The sequence below is a fragment of the Triturus cristatus genome, chromosome 1_2, assembly GCF_964204655.1.
Source record: "Triturus cristatus chromosome 1_2, aTriCri1.1, whole genome shotgun sequence".
In the NCBI taxonomy this organism is placed as follows: Eukaryota; Metazoa; Chordata; class Amphibia; order Caudata; family Salamandridae; genus Triturus; species Triturus cristatus.
In genome coordinates this window covers 78365787-78389091 of record NC_140580.1, presented here as the reverse complement: position 1 = coordinate 78389091, position 23305 = coordinate 78365787, and the positions used below count along the sequence as shown (strand labels likewise).

General features: G+C 39.5%; 1 protein-coding gene across 7 annotated transcripts in view; it reads right to left on the bottom strand.

Annotated features, from left to right (window-relative positions):
- LOC146866836 (scavenger receptor cysteine-rich domain-containing protein DMBT1-like) overlaps positions 1-23305 on the bottom strand; it is a 434615-nt gene that overhangs the window by 185478 nt on the left and 225832 nt on the right. For all 7 annotated transcript variants that reach the window (XM_085601880.1, XM_085601907.1, XM_085601925.1 and 4 more), the window contains one exon: positions 14619-14642. In XM_085601880.1, coding sequence (XP_085458006.1) covers positions 14619-14642 — 24 coding nt within the window. The remainder of the gene's footprint in view (positions 1-14618; positions 14643-23305) is intronic.

Sequence of the window (23305 nt, the reverse complement as noted above, 5' to 3'; positions counted from 1 at the left end):
CAAATGTGCCCCTTTAGGGCACCCTAATAACCTTAGAACTAACAAAATGTTGTTCTTAAGGCTTATTCCATCTTGGTCAGAATCAGTCTTGGTCCCCATTTTTAAAAAGGGAGACCGCCATAATCCTACATGCTGGTGACCAATATCATTAATGGATTCTTTAATCAAAGTGGCGGTTTGTATTTTATTAACTAGACTACAGGACTGGGCCGAAGATGCTGGAATTATCACAGAACTACAGTATGACTTCCGACAGGGCTCAGACATGATTGAGCAGGGTCTACACTTAAACATTATCCTGGGTAAATATACGCAGGCCAAGCAGGGCAAACTATATTTTGCCTTTGTAGACCGTAGCTCTGCGTTAGATTGCGTCAGACATGATAAACTATGGAGGATTTTAGAGGATTTGGGCGTGGAAATTTCACTTATCAACTGTATGAGGCAATTATACTGTGATGCCAAAGCCAGGGCCCGTTACGGAATTAAGGGAGAGTGTACTACAAAGTTTGCAATAGGGAATGGGGAAAGATAAGGATGTGTTCTGGCCCCTTTTTTATTTACTTTGTATATTAATGACTTAGATCAAGTTTTGGTGAGTCGGTGTCAGGATTTACCATATATAGATAAGTGCCCGATCCCAGCCTTACCATATGCAGATTACGCTGTCTTAATGATACGAACACAACTTGGGCCCCAAAGAGTAGTGTCTAGTTTTTCAATATTTATGTACAATTTGGGTCTTCGAGTAAACACTTCTAAAACATTTATTATGAAATGTGGAAAGAATACTGAAAAATGCTGAGATATATTTATTAATAATAATAAGGCCGAATTCACTAACAGATTTTCTTACTTGGGCATCCTCATTGATCATAAGGGGACATGGTCCCAGGCATTCCTAGCAAGAAAATATTTATTTTCAAAAGCTACCGCCGCACTGGCTAACTTTGCTAGAAAACTGGGAAGACGACCAGTTGTAGAATTATTAGAGATTTATAAAGCTAAATGTATTTCAACTGCTATTTATGCACCTAGCATTTAGGGCTATGTTGATCCTCAGCCCCTGCAGTTAATTGAGAATGCCTTCTTTAGATACATATTGGCAGTCCTAAGTAGTACAGCCATCTATATTTGTCCCTCTGAACTAGGGATGCCATATATATCAGATACATCCAATGTTATTATGGCACAAGATTTGGACAACAACAAATACCAGTTTTAACTGGGACATTTCTAACTTTAATTTTACAACTGGCGTCTTGTCTTCCTTGGTTACATTATGTTAAAAATGTTATGATAGACCTTGGGCATCCTGAATATTTCCCAGGCAGCATAAGTATAATCCCAAGAAAAACTTTGAAAACTGACTGTTAATGCTCCAGGAGACAAACAGATTTTCAATTGAAAGTTTAAAGCCAACGGTATTGGAGAATCAGAAGTTATTAACTACCTACAGTATACAACCATATCTTGAAACTGCTACCTGGGCTTATGACAGGATGATGTTGACCCGTTTTCGACTGGGGAACTTTCACAGGTTAATTAGCTTCCCAATCATGAACAACTGGTCTAGTACCATGTGCTTGTGTCCTTGTGATGATATGGCCTTGCAATCAACAATGCACATCCTCCTATTTCGTAAATGTTACTCTGTTCCAAGAAAGAGATGTATTTTATCTATTCTAAGGAAATTAGGCTTGGGACAATGTCGTCCAGCGTTCTTAACATTACAAGTTTTAGAGCCTGAAGTGTTCATGAGTCCTTTAGTAATGTATCTGAAAAATGTAATTAGATGTAGGAAAACTATGTGACCTACGAACTTGGTATAAACCTATGATATTCTTATCATTTGTTATAATCTTTTTATTATGCTGACTTGTTTTTAATAATATGTGATATACTATGCTTTTATGACTTATTCTTTTTAAATAAAAAAAAGCTTATTTGAATTGAATTGAATTGATCTTGTGGGAAAACGCCTGTTCTTAGGGAGTTGTTCATGAGCACTCTGACTGGGAAGGCAGCTAAAGTTGTTAAAATAATATTTTTTAAGTTTTGTGGTTAACAAAGTTCAGAGGGGTCACTGGTGATCTTGCTTGGTTTGACACGATCCAAATATTCAGTTAGAGATATTTGTTTGAGGGAGAGTAAAGGCTGAGTTTTCCTTTCACTGAAATATTTTGTTGTAAACGTGTTGTGGCTGTTGTTTTTTATTGTTGTTTAAGAGAACAAAAGCTTTCTGCAGTCATCCATAAAGTGTCTGTACAGAAATTACTGTGACTGGATATTTATTGGCGGTAAACACGTTTTTCTAGTCCCTCCAAATTCTGCTTGTTCCAAGGTCAATATGCAGTTGAGGTTTTTATAAGCTTAGTTAGAGTGAGTGAGATAATGGACAGAGCGCTGAAACTTTCTAGACACTGACCCCCAGTCACAAATCTGGGTTGAATCCATCATCGTTCTTTAGCTCACTTCGCCACCCCACTTCAGACATAGCTATATACAAATCAGTCTGAACCTGTGCCTCATGGGAACAGTCCAGCCCGAACTGCCAAACCATATCTTCCCTGGACCGGAAACAAGCATCCTGGGACCGGTTTCAGGCTAACAGCCTTCATCAGCCAGGCAAGCTTGAATCCAGTGGCAAATTGAGCAAGGGACCCACGTCTGAACATACCCTGCCAACTTAGGGCGGACAAAGCAAACACAAGGAGATGATGGACAGAGCGCTAACATTTTTCAGACACTCACCCCCAGTCACAGATCTGGGTTGAATCCATCATCGTTCTTTAGCTCACTTCGCCACCCCAGTTCAGACATAGCTATATGCAGTTCGGGCTGGACTGTTCCCATGAGGCACAGGGTCAAGACTGATTTTCATAGTGGGGTCCACTACTAACATTGGCTCTAAGGGCTTGTTGCACAGAAGGATTCACTCCGACTAGGGCGGAGCCCATCCTTGTTCCCATCTTCAAGAAAGGTGACAAGTTTCTAATATATCTTTTAGCCGTTCCGAAGAGTACAGCCACGTATATTTGTCACGCCAATTTGGGACTGACATATCTCTCCGACCTAATTAAAATCCAGCCGATTTTATTATAGCATAAGGTCTGGACCGGTACTGCAACCGTCTTAATTGGGACGTGATAAATGACTGTCTGAACCTGCAACAGGCAGATTGCATTCCCTGGCTTGCATACGTCAAAAATGTTATGAATGATTTAGGCTGACCCGATTACTTTGTTAATCCTGCCAGCTTGACCACTCTCACAAGGAAGGAACTAAAGCTATTATGCATTAACAATCTGGAGATGATTTGTTTTTCCTCTAATATTATGAAACCATCCGTCAGAGCAAACCAATTGCTCTTGATGCAGCCAGGGATACAACCCTACCTAATAAAAACATCAGGAACCTATGACAGGCTGCTATTGACTCACCTCCATTTAGGCAATTATCACAACATGGTCACATTCCCCAAGGTAAATGACTGGTCACGCTACTTATGCCGTTGCCCTTGTGACAATATATCTGCACAGTCTTCAATTCATATTATTTTTTTCTGTAAGTTTTATATTTTAATTAGGAAAATATGTACTCTGCCTATTTTAAAAATGCTAGGACTGAGACAATGTCGTCCTGCTTTCATCAAGTTATAATTTTTAGATGATTAAATCTTTATGTATCACATAGCCAATTATTTGAAAGGGGTGGCTAGATATAGAAAAAACATGCAAGGCCCCTCCTTCGCTTAAATGTTTATGATATTTTTTATATGACTTGGTTATGTACGTCAATTAGCTTTTGTACTCAGTGTAACCGATGTTTTTAATGTATTGTTAAGTTTACTTGTATGAATTGATGTATCTTTGTTTTTAATGAATTGTGCTTTTATGATTTAAGCTTTTTAAATCGAATAAAGCCTATTTTGATTTGATTTGATTTAAGTAAAATGTATATTTGGTTGTGTTGTAGGACAGAGTTGTAGTTTGTGGGTGTAGGTGTGGAATGGTACGTAGGATTGTGTTATATGGCTGGGTAGTATTTTTGTGAATGAGTATCGTGTGAATTGAACATATTTGATGGTAGAGAAATGTGTGTTTTTGTTTTGAGGTTGTTTGCATGGCTCTTAGTGGCTGTTTCCTGAAGTGTGGTTCAAGATTGTGAAATGAGCTACATCTCTGGCCCTTATGCCTCATTGGGCCAAACAGGCAATCACCCTTGTCCTCTCCACCCTTAGTCTTGACGCCAGGCTGAGACACTCTGGGGGAAGGGATGCTAAATGCAATGCTGTGCAATGTTAGCAGATGATGTTGCATATACTTGTTTATTTTTAAATATATATTTGAAATGTGATGTGGGTATGAGTTATAGGTAGATGATCAGTGCAGTGGTGAATGATAATGGTAAGCACATAGTTAACTTTAAATTTCCTTTCTAGGTTTTGTGACGTAGCCATTATTTACATGTTTGCCAGTGTTAACTCTTTTTTACATTTATAGAGAATTGTTTTGGTGGTTTTTAAGTTAGATGAAACATCTTTATTTATTTAGTGAGAGTCTGATTTCAATCAATTCTACTTTTTATTTTGGGTTATGTTTTGTTTGTGAGTTGTTTGTTTTGTTTCTTATTTTTGTAGCCTTGAGTAGAAGATATTTTGAAAGAAATGTAAAAAAATTTCCAAGACATACAGGTTAAACGACTGTGGGAAAATACCTTCTGTTCCATGGTGTAAACGCATATTTTTGCCCAATCTGTTTTTGCTGGCTGTAGATCTCTGGCCAAGATACCCCTACTATACAGTAGCAAAGGACATGAGTTCTTTAATTCAACATGGTTGAATTGGCATAACCCTAAATAGAACATTGGAATGTTGGGAGCTCCATTGAAAACAATGGAGTGCTCCGGGCTTATAATGGCTGGTATAAGCCCGGAGCACCAACATTCCAATGTGTCTTTGTTCACAGCTCTGGCTGTGAACAAAGACTTCAGGGAGCCTGAGGGGATTTCAATCCCCTCGCGCTCCCTGAAGGCTTTGTTTTGTTAGAACATTCTGCCCTCTAGTGGCAGAATGTTCTAATAGCCTTATAGCCCTTCGTAGCAGGGCTAAACCGGCTTTTAAAGTCCCTCTGCTTTGTTAAAGTCCCTCGCCTTTGGCTCGGGCATTTAACGCTGCAGCGGGCCTTTACCAGCCGGTATAGCCCGCTACGGCGGGCTATAAGGCTATATTAGAACATTGGAATGTTGGAAGCTCCATTGAAAACAATGGAGTGCTCCGGGCTTATAATGGCTGGTATACGCCGGGAGCTCCAACATTCCAATGATTATCTTTGTTCACAGCTCTGGCTGTGAACAAAGGCTTCAGGGAGCCTAAGGGGATTTAAATCCCCTCGCGCTCCTTGAAGGCTTCATTTTATTTGTTAGAACATTCTGCCCTCTAGTGGCAGAATGTTCTAATAGCCTTATAGCCCTTCGTAGCAGGGCTATACCGGCTTTTAAAGTCCCTCTGCTTTGTTAAAGTCGCTCGCCTTCGGCTCGGGCCTTTAACGATGCAGCAGGCCTTTAATAGCCGGTATAGCCCGCTACGGCGGGCTATAAGGCTATATTGGCGTATTTACTTTATCTGTACGTCCATAGTCTGTGTACCCAGGGCTCTTAAGTTAAATGCTAACAGTGTACTGCAGCACCTTTTGTGCCATCCAATACAGTAGCAGTATAAACATGACTAGAGCAGTTTTAAAACTTCAAATCAGCCTGTCAGAGTGAACTCTTCAAGAGGTCTACGGTATTTAAAAGTAGGACATGCAGAAAGTTAATGTAAAACGTTCCTATAGTGAGCAGCACTGGAGAAAGGCTAGATGTTCTATTGAGAAATACTGTAATGCACTATAAAATGTAATTACAATATTTTTGCAAGGAAGCACCCACAAATATCATTTGTGGACTCTTTGTAATACTTATTAAACACCCAATTTACTAGTGAAGTTAGATTTTTAATACAATTTAGGTTAAAAGTATTTTTAGAAATATATTTTTACCCTATCAAAAAAGCCTCTGGAGGCTAATGCGCATTAGCCTCCAGCTGCAGGCTCCTGAATGCCCAAGGCCAGAAGGAGGTGTGAAAACTGCTCCCAGAGGCAAAGTCATGGGTGTTGTAAAGTGTTTATGTTCCTCTGCCAGGATGACCATTTGGGGAGTGCCTCGGAACTTAATTAACTTCGAAGGAGCCTATCCTCTCGCAAGTAGATGCGAGCTGGACTGGACCTTTCTTTTGTGCTTCCCGTCAGACAGATACCAATCCCAATGGGGAAGGAGCTTCCCCCAGGACCAGTTTAGCATGACCACAGAGCAGGGACTTCTTATTTCCATGTCCACATCTCTGGAGTGTGCATTCAGTCTCTGCACAAGGGGAAAGGGCTTTACCAGTAGGACCTCGACAGGTAGGGGTCCGTGGGATTATTTACTGTAGGGAATACATGAAATGCTTCAAAAGTGGAAAGGGTAACCCCTGGGCACTTTTACCCCATTGGTTGAAAATGAGAGAAGAGTCATCCTCACCAATAAGCCAGTACCAGGCATAAATGTGGCATCCCAATATCCTCTTCAGAGCATTATTGGACCTGAGGAAAATCAGAAAAGTACTGAATCTTCTGTCTGAGACCTCATGTTCAAACTACAGGGACACAATAAACTACCTCTGCTGGACTGAGTTCTGCTCTCTAAGTTCTGTTTCTGAGGGCCTAGAACCTAGGGCTGGGTCTGGGTAGACTTCTCCTTTCACTCCGGAAAAAGTGGGGCTTAAAACCTTTTTGACTCAAAGGGCTTTCAGGGGACCGGGACAAATCTGTCAAGCTGATCTGAACCAGGAGCATTACCTCTAGTCTGAAGATTCAGGTTGAGCTTGTTCCTTACATCAAATTCTCATCAGCGAGACCTTGCAGAGATGGTTGACTGCCCTCTTCTGCCACAGCCTGTAGCCTTGCCCCTCTAGAAGAATCCAATCTCCAAAAAAGTAACTAAGTGCAAACAAAGAAATCTTGACCAGGCAAAGTCATCAAAGGTATCAGGCTGGCCCCAAAAGTATCCGGCTAGTGAGGGACCTTCCTAGGGCACGAAATTAGATTTTCTCCTTATCAAAGCTTTTCCGACAAACCCTAATGGCTTTATTTGGACATCATCTGATAGCTTTCTGACCTCATGGAGCCCTCTTTGGCTATGTCCTGCTACTGTGACCCACTGAAAACCTGGTTGTTGTGTCTAACCTGTGGTCAGCCTCAAATTCCCTCCAAGTCCCAGTCTAATCCGACGAGTTGACTGCAGTTGGTACTTAACACCTGTTGGTGCTATTTTTAGTTAAAACTTTAAAAATTCATAATCCGATTCCCCAATAGGATTGTCGCTATTTGGTGCAATTTATTTCAATTAACATTAGTTTAGAAGTATATTTGTGTTGTGTTTTGACTTTATTACAATTTTTATACAGTTTTCATAAATACTTGAAAATAGCCTCCAAGCTAAGCCTATCCTCTATGTGCCATGGCTAACGGGAGATTGAGAGCAGATTGATTTATTGACTGTTCACCCTGACAAGGATAGTATATTTTGCACAATGTGGATAGACACCCCCGTTAATTAATAACCCAGTTTTTTACAAGAAGTGTTTCCAGATTACTGGGTTGTCTTCAGCTGTGTAAACACTATAATTATATTCAAACCAGACATGTTCTATCCCATAAATAGTGTAATAACCATTAGTATAATAACCTGATAGATTTTGTTGGAAATCTTTTTTCTCCCATATCTCCTTCTCTGAATCTAAATTCACAATGAATGTGTGTGTTTTACATGTCTCATTTTACTTAGCCTAGGCATAGCATAAATGTCACATATTGAACACAGTCCGTTGCTCTTACGTAACATTTGGCATCTCTTTTACACATTTTACAGCTTACATTATCATTGGCATTTTATATTAAATTGCAAAAATACATTTATGGCTATGTTAACATTGGCAACTAGATATATCTTTCAGATTCAATATGATCTTATAAATTATGTTGACAAAAACTGCATTGTGATTCCAAGTGTAAAGTGTATTGATAATATAATTGGCTTTGATGAGCTCCTGCTCATGACATTATAGCAGACACATCATAAGTTCCAGGGGGTCTTCTGGTGTATTGTATGTAAAGCATATAATATTTATTTATTTATTCAAAAGCAGACGTATTGGTTATATAGACATGAATTCTCTCTTGGTTCAGACACTGAAGGCTGAAAGCAATAACACCATAGGTCCATAGATACCCGGTTGTTGATTTGTTGGACTAAAGTACTGATTTCAAAGAGTAACATAAGTGTCATCCTACCACACAGAGCTTTCATTCTCAAAAGGCATACATGTTGTGTCTTCCTTTCGCAAAGTTAATCTTTGAGAAGCTGCAGGCCTGGTTACCATATTATAGATTGCTCAGCATTAGTTTTGATCTTGCATTGTATTTTGCCTTCTGACTATTTTTTGCCATGATGTAAGGGAATGCAGCATTATAAAGTCTTCTTAATCTGTTATATTCTTGTAAGAAGTATATATTTGTAGTTTGTTTTTCTTCTTTAAAAGCAATTAGGAATAATCCATCTAGAATGCATTCTCTGGACAATGCATCATAATTCATTTCTTCTTTGAAGACCTTCTTACTAATGTTAATAATTACAACATCTACCTTATGGGCACTATTTAAAGTTTGGCAGACAGGGTACTCTAGCACAAACATAGCAGGATACCCTATCAACTACACTCCCAGTTTGCCCACCCTTTTTAGAATGGGGCAAACCATCATGCTTCTGCCACTGGAACCCCTATTGGCCCTGCTGGTGGAAACCTTTGACAGATGGACTGACTGGACTATTGGACAAAGTACTTCAGACCTCCTGCTCTTCTTAGGGTGGCTATGAGGATATAATTTTTTTTTCTGTTTGATGGCTCCTTGGAAAGCATGGACAACAGGAAAACAAATAAATGACCCCACACACTGGATCAAACTACCAGTAGTCAGGAACATTTATTTTCTAAAATAACTACCACTTTGGGAGTTTGTTTTTAAAAGCCATAAAACTTTACTGTGTGAGTACATTGAATATGCCATGCACACACCGATGCTTTACAGCCTTAAAGGGAGTCACCTAGGTCGCGACTCCACTTAAGGTGCAGAGATCTCTGCCAGAGTGGCAGAGATCTCTTATTTGGCAGTTTTTAAGGTATTCTTTAGTCCTGGTGTATTTGAAATTTTCGTATCTATTTTTTAAGTTTGTCCATAGCTTGAACACAGGAGTGGTCGATGAATCATAAAAGGATAGGGGATTGCTGTTCTATTTGTAGAAATTCTCTGAATACTGAATTCAACATGCATAGCATTTCATTCAAGAAATACAGTTTCCTTCACATTTGTCCTAAGTATGTTTGAGAAATAATAGTGAACCATGTCTTGATTGAATTATTTCTGTTGCTGATGTTAATTTCTCAAATATGTATGTTTTACAAAATGCTCCTATTTTAAACATTTGTGCATTGTGCAAAAATTTCTAATAACCCAATAAAACAACATTAATAATGCTTATTGAAGTCTAACTTACTTTTTATCACTTATCATTTGAAAGACTGATTGATCTTTTACTAATGTTAATTGTAACAGGTCTTTCTAAAAATATTATGGGGTATTTTACAAGCCACTATTGCAACAGGATTATTACTTTTAATGATGTTACTGTGGCGATAGGGGCTTAGCCTGATTTACAAGGCAACAATAAATCACTTAGCGTGGTTTAACGCCACCTTATGAATAAGGCATCCTTTCACACTATCCTTAGTATGATAGAGATGAGCAATGGGTGTAGTGGTGGACGTTTCGCAGCAACAACCATTGATTTTGATGCTGTGCCCTATTTACAAGGGTGGCATAAATCAAAGGCAGTACAAAATTAAGACCATGGAGAACCTAGTCATAACATGGAGAAACGAGAAGAAATGCTTTATTTCTCTTCATTTTTGCTGTTTCTATGTGTGCTACATTGTGCAGCACACATAGGAACAGCAAAATGCCATGAATTATTGTTTATTGGAAGGAAGTTATCCCTTCCTGCACATAAAGAATCATTAGAAAAAAGACGATTTACAACTTCTATGTGTGCTGCACAATGCAGCACACATAGAAGTTTCAGATTGCCATTTGTGATTGTTTATGTGCCGGAAGAGACACCTTCCTGCACATAAACAATCATTCCCTCAACTAAGGCATCCTTGCACTATGGTGCAAGGGTGCCTGTGTTGGCGCTAGCCAGCTTAATTTAGCGCCAGCACTAGGGAAAACGCAGGGATGTGCCGTATCTTTGTAAATACAGCTCATCCCTGCGTTTTCAGAATGGCGGAGCGTGGAGTTAGCATTTTTGCTGAACGCCAATCTCTGCCATTCCCTTGCAAATATTCCCCTATATGTTTTCCTACAAATAATTTATCATTCTTTGTTTTAAATACGTTTAAGTGAATAAGAACTAACTAACATTAGATTTTATACCATCACTGCCATAATAACAACTTTTTCAGGTCTCTTAAAGAGCGGCTCACTTGTTGCAACTAGTTAATTTCTAGAATTCTGGTCTGTAATCATGCTTAACTCATAAAATTAGGAGGAGAAGTAAAGTTTCACAATTTATATCACATTTTGATAGTCCTCTATGAGATGGTTCTAGACAGAACAGTGAACATCACTATTAGAGTTCCATAATTTTGTGATAATGGGATTGTAGTCACTGATGTATTTTAATTCCTGTTTGTGCTAAATGTTGTATATTTTTATCATTTTCCAGACACATTGTGACTACTCCTGACAGTGCACTAATAATTTGTCTTTTTCCCCAGATCTTGTGAAATCACATCTATCGCTATACTTTTAGCGCAGACAGGGACTTCTTGTTGCACAAATACAAACACTCATGAACCCCAGTGTAAGTGTCCATGCGTTATTGCAAGTTTGCACAAATTGTGCCAGCACATAGGCACAGCATAGCTGTCCAACTACTTGTAGATGCAGATTTGTAATTTTGTGAAGGGTAAAGGTAATCGAAATAGGGAATTGCCCACTCCAAGGAGCTACAGTATGTGGAGGGAGTGGGTGCTCCATAAGAAACAGTGCACAAGATAATGGCAGTGTAATAGATGCTTCATCTGCTCATGGGGCTTCGGAATCATGAGGGACTGACCTCTATGTGAAGCTGTACATAGGGAAAAGGTAGATAGTAGTAGAAGTTGGTCACCTAATGATGCTTGGATGTCTGAAGGGAAAATGCTCTCTGTGTACACTACTGTAGAAGAAGAAGGTTGTGTATAGTAGGGGCTGGGGCTTGGGTGTCTGGAGGCAGTCGACGTATCGTATGATTTTCACCTTTTAATGTGATTTCTTGTGTTTCTATTGGTGTGCTCTTTGTTCCATGGTACTCTACCGGGATCACAAGGGCACCATGTTGACTCCCATTTTTTCTCTCATACTTTTCTCATAGAGGTTATGGAAGGTGTTCCAGAAGCTGAAATGAGAGCACATTTTCTACAAATTCATATAACTTCCTTAGGCATGTATGATTGAAGTGTCATTCTGTCTAAAACATGTACAGAAGAGTGGCACAACAAAGGCCATCTTGATGGATTCAAAGCTGTAAAACTTTGAAGCATTTCCTTTTGAAATAAACACAATGAGGGGTTTTTTTGTAATAGAAACTATGGTTAGTGCTCTAGCAGGCTAAAATGAGGACACTTTTTCTATTAGTTCCCAAATAATTAGAGATCAGCACCATCTTCGCCAACTCTGGCAACCTGATGTGATGTTTGGCAGCCTACTCAGTAAACCCCAAATTTGAAGCCTGTAATCTCTACTGATGATGGGTAATGAACCAGAAACACGTGTCTAGAGATCAGCACCATCTGCGCCAACTCTGGCAAAACACTTGTAAATATTTTAGCAAAGCAAGCAACATGAGACTGCATTTACCATAATGCCAGGGGCGAACCTTGCTGGGAGGTGAAGCGGTGTGCTCCCACCCCTGTTCCTGTTTAAAAGCACTCCCATGAGTCATTGAGCTGACGAGCTCGTGGAAGAGGCACCCGTGCGCCAGTGAGAGGTACCTGACCTAATGTGATGTTTGGCAGCCTACTCAGCAAACCCCAAATTTGAAGCCTGTAATCTCTACTGATGATGGTTAATGAACCAGAAACACGTGTCTAGAGATCAGCACCATATGCGCCGACTCTGGCGAAACACTCGTAAATATTTTAGCAAAGCAAGCAACATGAGACTGCATTTACCATAATGCCAGGGGCTAACCTTGCTGGGAGGTGAAGCAGTGTTCCCACCCCTGTTCCTGTTTAAAAGCACTCCCATGATTCATTGAACCGACGAGCTTGTGGTAGAAGCACCCGCGCGCCAGTGAGAGGTACCTGACCTGATGTGATGTTTGGTAGCCTACTCTGCAAACTCCAAATTTGAAACCTGTAATCTCTACTGATGATGCTTAATGAACCAGTAACATGTGTCTAGAGATCAGCACCATCTGCGCCAACTCTAGCGAAACACTCGTAAATATTTTAGCAAAGCAAGCAACATGAGACTGCATTTACCATAATGCTAGTGGCGAACCTTCCTGGGAGGTGAAGCGGTGTGCTCCCACCCCTGTTCCTGTTTAAAAGCACTCCCGTGAGTCATTGAGCTGACGAACTCGTGGAAGAAACACCCGCGCGCCAGTGAGAGGTACCTGACCGGATGTAATGTTTGGCAGCCTACTCAACAAACCCCAACTTTGAAGCCTGTAATCTCTACTGATGACGGTTAATGAACCAGAAACACATGTCTAGAGATCAGCACCATCTGCGCCAACTCTGGCGAAACACTCGTAAATATTTTAGGAAAGCAAGCAACATGAGACTGCATTTACCATAATACCAGGTGTGAACCTTGCTGGGAGGTGAAGCGGTGTGCTCCCACCCCTGTTCCTACTCTACCGGGATCACAAGGGGGCCATGCTGACTCCCATATTTTCTCTCATACTTTTATCATAGAGGTTATGGAAGGTGCTCGAGAAGCTGAAATGAGACCACATTTTCTACAAATTCATATAACTTCCTTAGGCATGTAAGATTGAAGTGTCATTCTGTGTAAAACATGTATTTCTAACAAGAGCAGCCTGTCAGATGATACCCTACTACTGCAGCCTCCCACAGTGCTCTACTGAACAACTTGAACAACTAGAGTGCTAATATTCTGTATCATGACAGAAGTGTGGCACACCAATGGCCATCTTGATGGATTCAAAGCTGTAAAACTTTAAAGCATTTCCTTTCGAAATAAACAAAATGAGGGGATTTGTTTTGTAATAGAAACTATGGTTAGTGCTCTAGCAGGATAAAATGAGGACACATTTTCTATGAGTTCTCAAATATATTTCTCATCCATGTCAGTAAACCATTCTGACATGAAAAAGGAAACATGTACTTTATTCATCAGCAGCAGTCTGATAGGAATGTGATCAATGATGCCATTTGAGAGGTCATAAGTGAAGGTATCAAACGTATCAAGTAGCAGGTCATGAGTTATTTAATATATGAGCATATTAAGCAGTGCAAGATGGGTGCGCAAATTATAGTTAGATCACTTAACTATAATTGGTAAATTTCAGTAATTATTTGTTTATAAATGTTAGTTTCCCATTGAACACATACACACACAAATGTATATATAGTTATATATGTGTGTGTCACTATGTAGAAGTTCAATACTTTCTATTTGTCTGTGCCTTTGCACAACATTTTAATTTAACATCATTTATTTTGCTGTTTGGTTTTGCAATTATTTTGTTGTTCTAAACTGTAAACTACATATGGTTTTAATATTAAAATTGTAATGAAATCTTACTAGAAAACTAAAAAGATCTTGAAATATTTACTAATTAATCATGTTTTTTAAACTGTGTTGTCAAATACATAATGAAATGTTTAGGTTAAACTTTTTTCATGCTATAGAATTCAATTTTAAATGTGGTTTTAGATTTATTGGAATTGTAAAAGATGCTCGATTACAAAAGCGATTTTAGCAAAATATGGTTTGTAAAATTATCTTATCACACACTGCACTCTGACAGAACATCCTTTTGACACAATACACTGATGACAGCATAAACCTCCAACATTGCAGCCATCTTATACTCCAGTAGTCCTAAACCTCAACATTCTCATATTCCAGCCTTCCCACGCTCCAGTCGTCTCGCACTCCTACCATCCAGAACTCCTCCTTTGACGCTCCAACCACCTGACACTCAATTCCATCTAACACTCCAGCCCACTGTCATGTCTTAGACTCTCTATCATTCCCTTGTAATTTCTTTCCTGAAAACCTAGCCCAGTGCCACTCAGCTGTTCCTGAATCAAACCCTCTTTTAGCATCCCTTTTGCTATTTCTTGTTTTTTTCATACTCAATTTTACTAGATCAACAATCATTGTCTCTGATTTATTTCCAGCTATAGCACCCTTGTTACAGGCAGTTACAGTCATTCCTCAGGCACGGGAGAAGTAAAATACCTTGTGTTGTTGCTCTTGTAGTAGCTGTTGGAAAAGAAAGAGAAGACAATCTTAGCCCTCATTCATAGTCAGTACTGATTATTATGGTTCAAGAGTAAGACATGACTTTTAACAATTTCTTTGTATAACACAGACTGTCCACTATAATACTTTCAATAAAGAATGTTGACAACCATTGACTCTTTTCATTTGGATTACTTTGTTTGAATTACCATTCTTTTAATCTTCTTCCATTTGGGTTGATGACCTTCAGGTAGGCATGTGCAGTTGCATTGGAGAGTGATCTCACCTACAACTCTACGGCCCAATCCTTCACAGTCCTCCTATAGGATACATGTCAAAAAGCCAAATGGATACACTACTCATACACCCTAAACCTAACTACAAGCCCTAAATCTAAGTTCAGACCCATCCACTTAAGCTATCTACAACAGGTAAGGAGCAGGTGAGCATTCAAATAAGCCTAAGGCCAACATGTCTGTCTAAATACAAACAGAAATGCCTAAATGTGTACACCTTAATCATAATCCCCTAAGTCCAAAACCTGTGTGACTATTTCTAATCATAATATACCTAATAGTCAATTCCATCCTCTAAATCCATGTCTCTAAGCTTAAAACTAAGGCTAAACAACTGTCAAACATTTCTGTATTAATAAATGGAACTAGTTTAATACGAGGTTTAGAAGTGTGTTTATTAATATGATTTAGTTGTGCCACAAGTTGGTGAAACCACCATGTTAGTTAATATGGATCCTGTTTCTGCCTCTGCTTTCTACTCCTGCATTCAATTTCTCCCATCAGGCCTACCCCCCCCCCCCCGAGCACAACTCCTTTCCCCACAGGCTCCACAGAAAGTAAACACAACTGATGTAATGTTTTTTATTCACCATGAATTCAAAGGGCTTATTAAAATGAACCTTTTAGTGTACTTTGTAGTTTGTAACTTTCAAGGTTTCTTCCATCATGTTTCAATGGTCTAGTTCAGCTTCACACATTCATGAAGAGCTTTTTCTAAATGTTGCAAGTTATGTTCAAATGCTCTCCGATAGACAGTATCAATAGAAAGCAGTATTGCTTATTTAGAAAATGGGATAGTGCTGATCACCAACTTGAATTTCTCTGACTTGGCATTTAACTTCATCATGAGATCATGCCATGCTCAATCTCTGCTTCAGTTAATCTTTTATGCAACAATTGTGTACACAAACTACTTGATTTTGGGGCATCTGTGAGATTTTTCCTTGCAGATTTTCATGTTCCATTAGGGATTATATCTAACCTGTCTTGATGTTGTTGCTCATTTGGTACTTAGAATGATTTCAGACTTTTGACTACTCTTTATGAACTTTGTACTTTGAGCCTGCATGGCATTTATTATGTATGGCTTGATATTTGAGATTTCTGTAATAAAAACTCACAAATGAGGATAGCATCCCCCCGGTTATAATCCATCAAATAGGATATAAAATCTTAGCCTACGCTGACGATGTTGCGATCGTCACATCGAATATCAGTTTGGCATTCCCTAAGATCATAGAACTAGCTCGTGAATTTGGCCTATACTCCGGTTACAAATTAAACATTGCAAAAACACAGATAATCCACTCTGCTGTCGGTTCACCAGCCGGTTTGACACTATCAACTACGGCTCTTTACCTAGGTGTGTAACTGTCCGCTAAGGTAGAAGATATTCTAGGGCTTAATCTTGATCCATTACTTGCTTCCACTAATAGGTCTCTTGAAAGGTTAAACAATTTACATCTCTCTCTTTATGGCCGTACTAATGCTGTCAAGATGCTTTTTTTTCCTAAATTTGTTTATTTTTTTCGGACTATACCTTTATTGATCCCCTCTAGCTTTTTTATAAAACTAGATAGAATAATCTCAAGATTCTTATGGGGATACAAAAGAGCTAGGAGGTCTCTCAGCTGGTGTACCCTACCTATGCTTAGAGGAGGTTGGGGAATGCCGAATTTCCGTCTATACTATCTGGCCGTATCGCTTAGGCTCATGAGTGTTCTAATCTTTCAAGGGATAACTATAGATGAGCCCACATATCCATCAATTTATGTAATGATCCTTGGTACTCAAGCACGACAATGTCTAGTACGCTTTACCGAACCAAGCTATTACAAAAAAACAAGATTTAAAGTCATGCTAACGGCTTTCCAGATATGGAAGCAATTTAAGATAAGATTTTGTTTGAATAGCAATTTTAGCTACTACACACCACTATTTGATAATCCGATGTTGCCAACAATATTCACAGATTATATTGTGCAGCGCTGGCAAAGTTCTAACATATCCCGGTTAGGGGATGTTTATCAGGAAGAACAATTCGAAACATTCACGTACTTACAACAACAGTATAATTTGCCCGAAGCCGATTTTTTTAAATATCTGCAAGTATGCAGTTTTCTAAATACAAAAAATGTATTGAACACTAATAAAATTAAGAAAGTTGATGTATTGGAATACTGCTGGAAACAAAATAGAATCGGGGTGATCTATCAGACAATGATAAACCGACTAGAAGACAATCTTGAACTATTTAACATAAAATGGCAAAGGGATTTGGGTATAGAGAGTATAAATGTATCTGATGCATTGGCATTGTCCGATCAAGTCTTGTGTAATGGATCTTTAAAAAGCCAATTCTTTATGAGCATATTCGACCTATACTATACCCCTGCTAAATTATTGAAGTGGAAAGCCAATAGAGGTGACAAATGCAGCCGATGTGGATTTCTTGGTGCAAATTCTATTCACAAGTTTTTTATTTGTCCTAATCTAACCCAATTTATTTCTGAAATTCAAAAGTTTTTAAATAACATTATGAACCCACTAGTAATACTTTCTGCCAAACTCGTAATACTTGGTATCCAATCAAATCCTGATAGGCTGCAGACAGGTGCTGAAGAAGGTTTTTTATTTATATCTATGTCTATTTTTAGATATTGTATAACCTCTCATTGGCTTGATGCTGATCCTCCTTCATTTTCTCAGTTGCAATCTAAATTGTTAAACATTTATCAGCTAGAGAAAGCTGTGTATTGTCTAAAGGGGAAGAAAAAGAAAGCTTTTGGTTTAAAAATTTGGGCCCCTATTTATAATTGGATTCAATGCTAAAAGTCTAATCTGTTTACCCATGTCAACGCTGTTAAAGTCATGCTCAGTTCTGTTTATTCTTTATTTTTATCATTTGTCTGATCTGTAATGCTCGGCTAACTATTTATCTGCTGCTATACAAAATAAAAATAAAAAAATAAATAAAAAAAGAGATTTCTGTAATAAAACCCTTTAAAGTCACAGCTTTTGTACTGGTGTTCTGAAGATTTTGGAATATCAAAATTATTGGGGTACGGTACGAAATGATGAAGCTTCCACTTCGATAGACTGATAGGGGAGGATGGTGGTGTAGGAGCAGTTCCTCTTAGAAATAGGTCCTCAAAAGATATCCTCGTCTCTAATGCCCATCCTGAGAGAATAGTGGACTTTTCCTAAACCATGGAGGGCTCCAGTCTCTGGCTGTTATCCCAGGGAAGCTGACTTGCAATGCGTTACTGGGTAATTTGGAGTGCAAGTATTAATAGGGTGCATGTATTGATATCTGGTGTGTATTTGTGAGGTATGTTGAAGTATGAGGCTGTGAAATGGATTGTCATGCGGTTTGCGAGATGTTTAGATTTGTAGCATTCATTGTTGGTTCAGTTGGTGGATAAATTACAGTGTTGTTGATGTATTATTCATTTTTGTAAATTAAATTATTGATTATTGTTTGGTTGAATTATCTGATAGATCGAGATGATCTTGAGATATTGTGGTTTATGGTAGTGTGCTCTAATAATGCTCCTTCTGAGGACGTAGCTAACAAATACAGATAGAGCTTTGAGTTCCTGAGAAAGAGGGTGCAGTAAAAGGATTTCAATTGTATAAGTATTTTGAAAGCTTCCCAAGAGCAAAACAAATCAGTGCATGCTTTTATGAGAGGCGTATGCACATTTCCAAGAAACACAGTGGAGTCAATGATCCTGAGAAAGATGGTATCAGTCGTTTCATGTCTGCTTTTGTCTTGGATGTGAGAGAAGAGCTTAGTAATCATAAAAAGCAAAGTAAATTGTGTTTACAGACAAAGAGCACGGATGAGATTTTGAAGCTAGCTAATTATAGCAGTGATTATATCAATAGAAAGCAGAAGAAGATCAAGGAGAAGCTGATGATTGCCCAGACAAAGTGATTTGATAAAGGACCACAAAACCAGATGAGATCAAATGCCAATTTTGTACAGTCTGGAATGAACATGATGAATCAAATGCAGTGTACAGTGATGGGAAATGGAATGATGCAAATGAAAGGAGGTGGAAGAGGAATGATGAACAATGATGAAGTCAATGTGAGTGTTGAAATTATTAAAAGACTCACTGCTTGTCACTGCTGTGAGAAAATTGGGCACTGGAATTGGTAGGCCAATAGAATTCAGGGTGATGGTGTTCCACAGATGCAGCAAAATATTATAGTTTCAACTGTTTCAAATCCTGAGCAGGGTATGCAAAATCAGAGATCATTTAGAATGCCAATGCTTTCACCTCCAGTGATGCAGCAACATTTCAGAAATAAAATGCCCTAGAATGCAGGCTACCAACAGAATCCATCGATTCTGAATGATGATTCAGTAGGGAGACATTCACAATGACAGTGCCTAAGGTGGGAGGAGGATTGCTTATTTGGAGCAGTCGTAAAGGTAGAACAAAGTAGAGCGCATGTCAAAAGAGAAGTCAATGCCCATCCCATTTCATTTTTGATTGATTCTGGGGCTACCCATTCTACAGAACATTCTGTGAAAGTCCCCAGCCTACCCATCTTGGGAAAAGAAGTCCAAGTTGTAGGGATTAGGAATAAACAAATTGTTAATCAGGTAGCACCAGATGTAACAGTTACATTTGGCCAATAAGAGAATAAAAGTCAGTTCATTTTGTGTGGCATAGAAAGATAAACAAAATTGTAATCCCATTATCTGTCTTGTGGTGCCAAAGCCATCAGTAATTTTGTTTCAGAATTCATCTGCTGCATAATGCTATAGAGTCATCAACTTATGCGCAGTGTACTTTTCAATTCCTTTACATAAGTATAGTCAGTTCCTCTTTGCGTTCCAATTTGTGAATAAAGTTCTCATGTGGAGTTAGATTCCACGGTATGCTGAAAGTGAACACTGAAAATCCTAAACTTTTTAGTCAAACCCTATAGAAAGATCTAGAAATCTTGAGGTTGCTCTGTAATTCAGTCTTAGTGCAAAATATAGATGATTTACTCAATACATCTAAGAAAAGAAAAGACTGTAAACTTGATACAACTACCTTTTTAAACCATCTAGCTGACAGTGGACATAAGATCTTCTCAACAAAAATGCAGTACTGTAAAAAATAGGGGCCTGATTACAAGTTTGTTGATCCATCGGACCGCTGAACCTGTGGTGGAGGTACGGTGGCGGTCGGGGACCACCGCACCAATGGTCCGGCTGCCGTTTTATAAGTACGGCGGTCGGACCATTTTGGAACAGCTGCAACCATCAGGGAACCACATTCCCTGGAAATGGCGCAGCAATCTGGGGCAGCAATATGCTTGGTGGTTCTGCTATGACACCACACGCATATTCTGAGTTTTCACACCACCAGCCTTTTCATGGCAGTGAGCCAGCCATGAAAAGACTGGCAGTGGGTAATACATGTGGGCCTGCCCCTGTACACTGTGATGCATGCAGGGGGCACATTGTGTGCCCTACCTATGTGCATGCATGCCCAGTTCCTGCACGGCATGGACTAAAGAGTCCATGCCATGCAGGAACTTGCTTTGCAGTTCCCATTGCGGTGCCTTTTTCAAAGGCACCGCTATAGGAATGGCAAAGGACAATTCCTAACCAGGCAGGCGGCTGGCGGTCAACTTTGGCGGTGTGGGGTGGTGGGTTGATCCCACACTTCAAAAGTCATTATCAGCCCCTAAGTAACTTATTTTGTACATCAAATTGAAGCAAGTGCAAGAAAAGTCTCAACAGAATAAATTTCTGCAATTTTGAGAATAAGCCCACCAGCCACACAGATGGAGGTTCAGATTTTTCTTGGAATTGTCGTCTATTGTCGTCAGTGGATTTCAAAACCTTTGTTAAGGCTGACCCACAGTGATGTACAAGATCTGGTACCATGTGACAAAGAATGCACTGTCAGGTGCTTCCAGAACTTGCGCGGGAACAGAGATGCCTTTTCCCAGTGCCCCTCCAAGGAGATCTCCAGGTACAATTATATCAATACCAAGCAGAATCTCCCAAGGGGGGAAGGGGGAGTGGATAAAATAAATAAGAAGACAAAGAGACTGCCTGCGGTTATCTGGTTCCAGCCTTCTGTTTCTTCATCATGTTATGTTACAATCTCGGCTGTTGATTCTGAAAAACCCAAAACAACAATCTTAACACAAGTGTTGTATAACCTTAGCTTTCCCTTCTAAATCCAACCCACGTACCAGGATAACCTTAGACCTTACTTCTCTTCTACGTGTCTTCGTGTCTGCCTGCTATTGTTTAATAGCCCGCTCTTTCTTGAATGAAGAACTTCTGTATAATCTAGAAATATCCACTGTGTTATCTTGTGTTTTTCTACCTACTCTGCTTGTCTATATTTCGTGTTAATTATGTGTACTAACCTGCATATCTATTTTTAATCTCCTTCTATTTCTGTTGCTTCCTCAGGCGACCAATACAGCGAGAGGAATGAGTTTGGTAAGTATAAGACTCCTATTACGTCTTTTCTTTTGAATATCTGTAGTTGTATTAAAATATTCTTATAACATTGTTTAGTACTTAGCTCTGGTTAGTCTCTCTTCGATAGACTTCTTGTCTTGTACGAGGAACTCGAACACTGCCTCATAATTACTGCATTGTTTTCTGTTGAGCTGTGGAGAAACGGAAACATCGCGTGTATTCCGCGCCTCAGGCACTATTCTCTTGGTTGTGTAGCATCTTCCCTCTATTGCGCAGGACACTGGAAGTAGCGTTCTCCTGAACAGTGGTGTGCGCATGGATTCTGAAGATAGGTACTCAGACAAAGTGGAAATGACTGCGCTGAACTCGGAGTTTGGAATTGTCCATTAACAACTTAAAACTCACAACCGAAACCCGACGGACTCGGCGTAAACCTGACTAAACTAACTAACTTACACGAGAAACTTGGTATGCGTGCGCTTCCATTAAGAACTCAGGTGAAGTGCATCAACGTTCTATTGCGAGCGCCCCAAGTAGAACTCAGCGTGCAGAGGAAGACTAGAACTGCACTCTTCGTGCATTGTCGGCCATCTTGGAGTTGTTCATTCTCCAAGCTTCCTTCCAGGTAATAAGCTTAACCTTTGGTATGCGTGGTATTGTCTGTTGTTGGCATATTGAACAGACAGAGAGGTTTTGATCCTTAGAAGTCCTGACATGCACTCAATTCCCGCTACCCTAATTGCGAGTTTCTACACTCACAAATAGGAGAGAGGGGGAAAGGGGAGTTGGAATGAGAAAGAGAGACTGCACTGCTTCGTCTTCTTCTGACTGGATTCTAATCTTCTTGGTGTAGAACCCTGTAACAAATAATATCATGTAACCACAGTAGTTTACCTTCTACCCACTATTTCTTCCACTACTACTCTTATGTTACCTGTCTTCCCACAGTGATTTGCCGCTCTCTTGATAGTGCAGATCGATACTTCTTGTTCTAGCTCTATTCTACACTGGTTAGGTGTTAGTGATGTCTTGTCGGATTCTGTAAAACAAACTGTATGTAATTTCTGTCAACTAATAATCCCAACCTCCGCTTATCCCTTGGTTACCTTTCTTACACCTGAACCATGTGTTTTAGTTTTCCTTCCATACTTATTCTTTCTTGTCCAAACTGCCTGATGTAGTAGAACAGTTCAGATAACCTTTCTCTTCTTGTATTTCAGCAATGACGTCGAGGACGAGTGAAGGTAAGTACAATTATATATATATAATTATATCTACGTGCTTTTCTATGGTTCTGTCTTGTCTTTTTATTCAAATATTTTCTATCTCCAATGTAGACTGGCAAAATATCCTTATGCAAATTGCCAATTGCCTCCTTGACTAATAGGTATTTTGTTGTCTCTATTTATCCAATCTAATGCGGAAATTCTGTCCCTTTAGTAAGAGAATTCTTCTGAAGCCTCCATAAACCAATTCTCTCAAATTGTAAAGCAATATTGTATTAACAGTTCATACAAAGAATTATTGCACAAAAATAGGTATTAGCACTCTAGGGTGACTTAGCTGTCCATCTTCTCGCCACCAGAGCCCAAATATCGCTGAAACTTCTCAGGAAGGCAGCGCTCTACTCAAACGCTGCCTTTTCTCACAGGAATTCAGTTGAAGTGCGCAATGGTACTCGCGAGCGGTCGCTATCACAGCTGCGGTCGCTCGCGAGTAAAAGACTAGACCGATAACCTCCGCATCGGTCGAGCGCGCCCATCTTGGAATTCCGCGACCGCGTTCCTAATAGAATTCTCATCAATAGGGAGACCAGAGTCAGGGGAATGACTCGGCGCAGCCTCCCATAGAGTGGATGTGAGTACTGAGGTCTGATCTGGCATCTTTCTTGCCTAGGTGCCCATCTGAACCTTTCACTCCTGACACACTGACCCAAA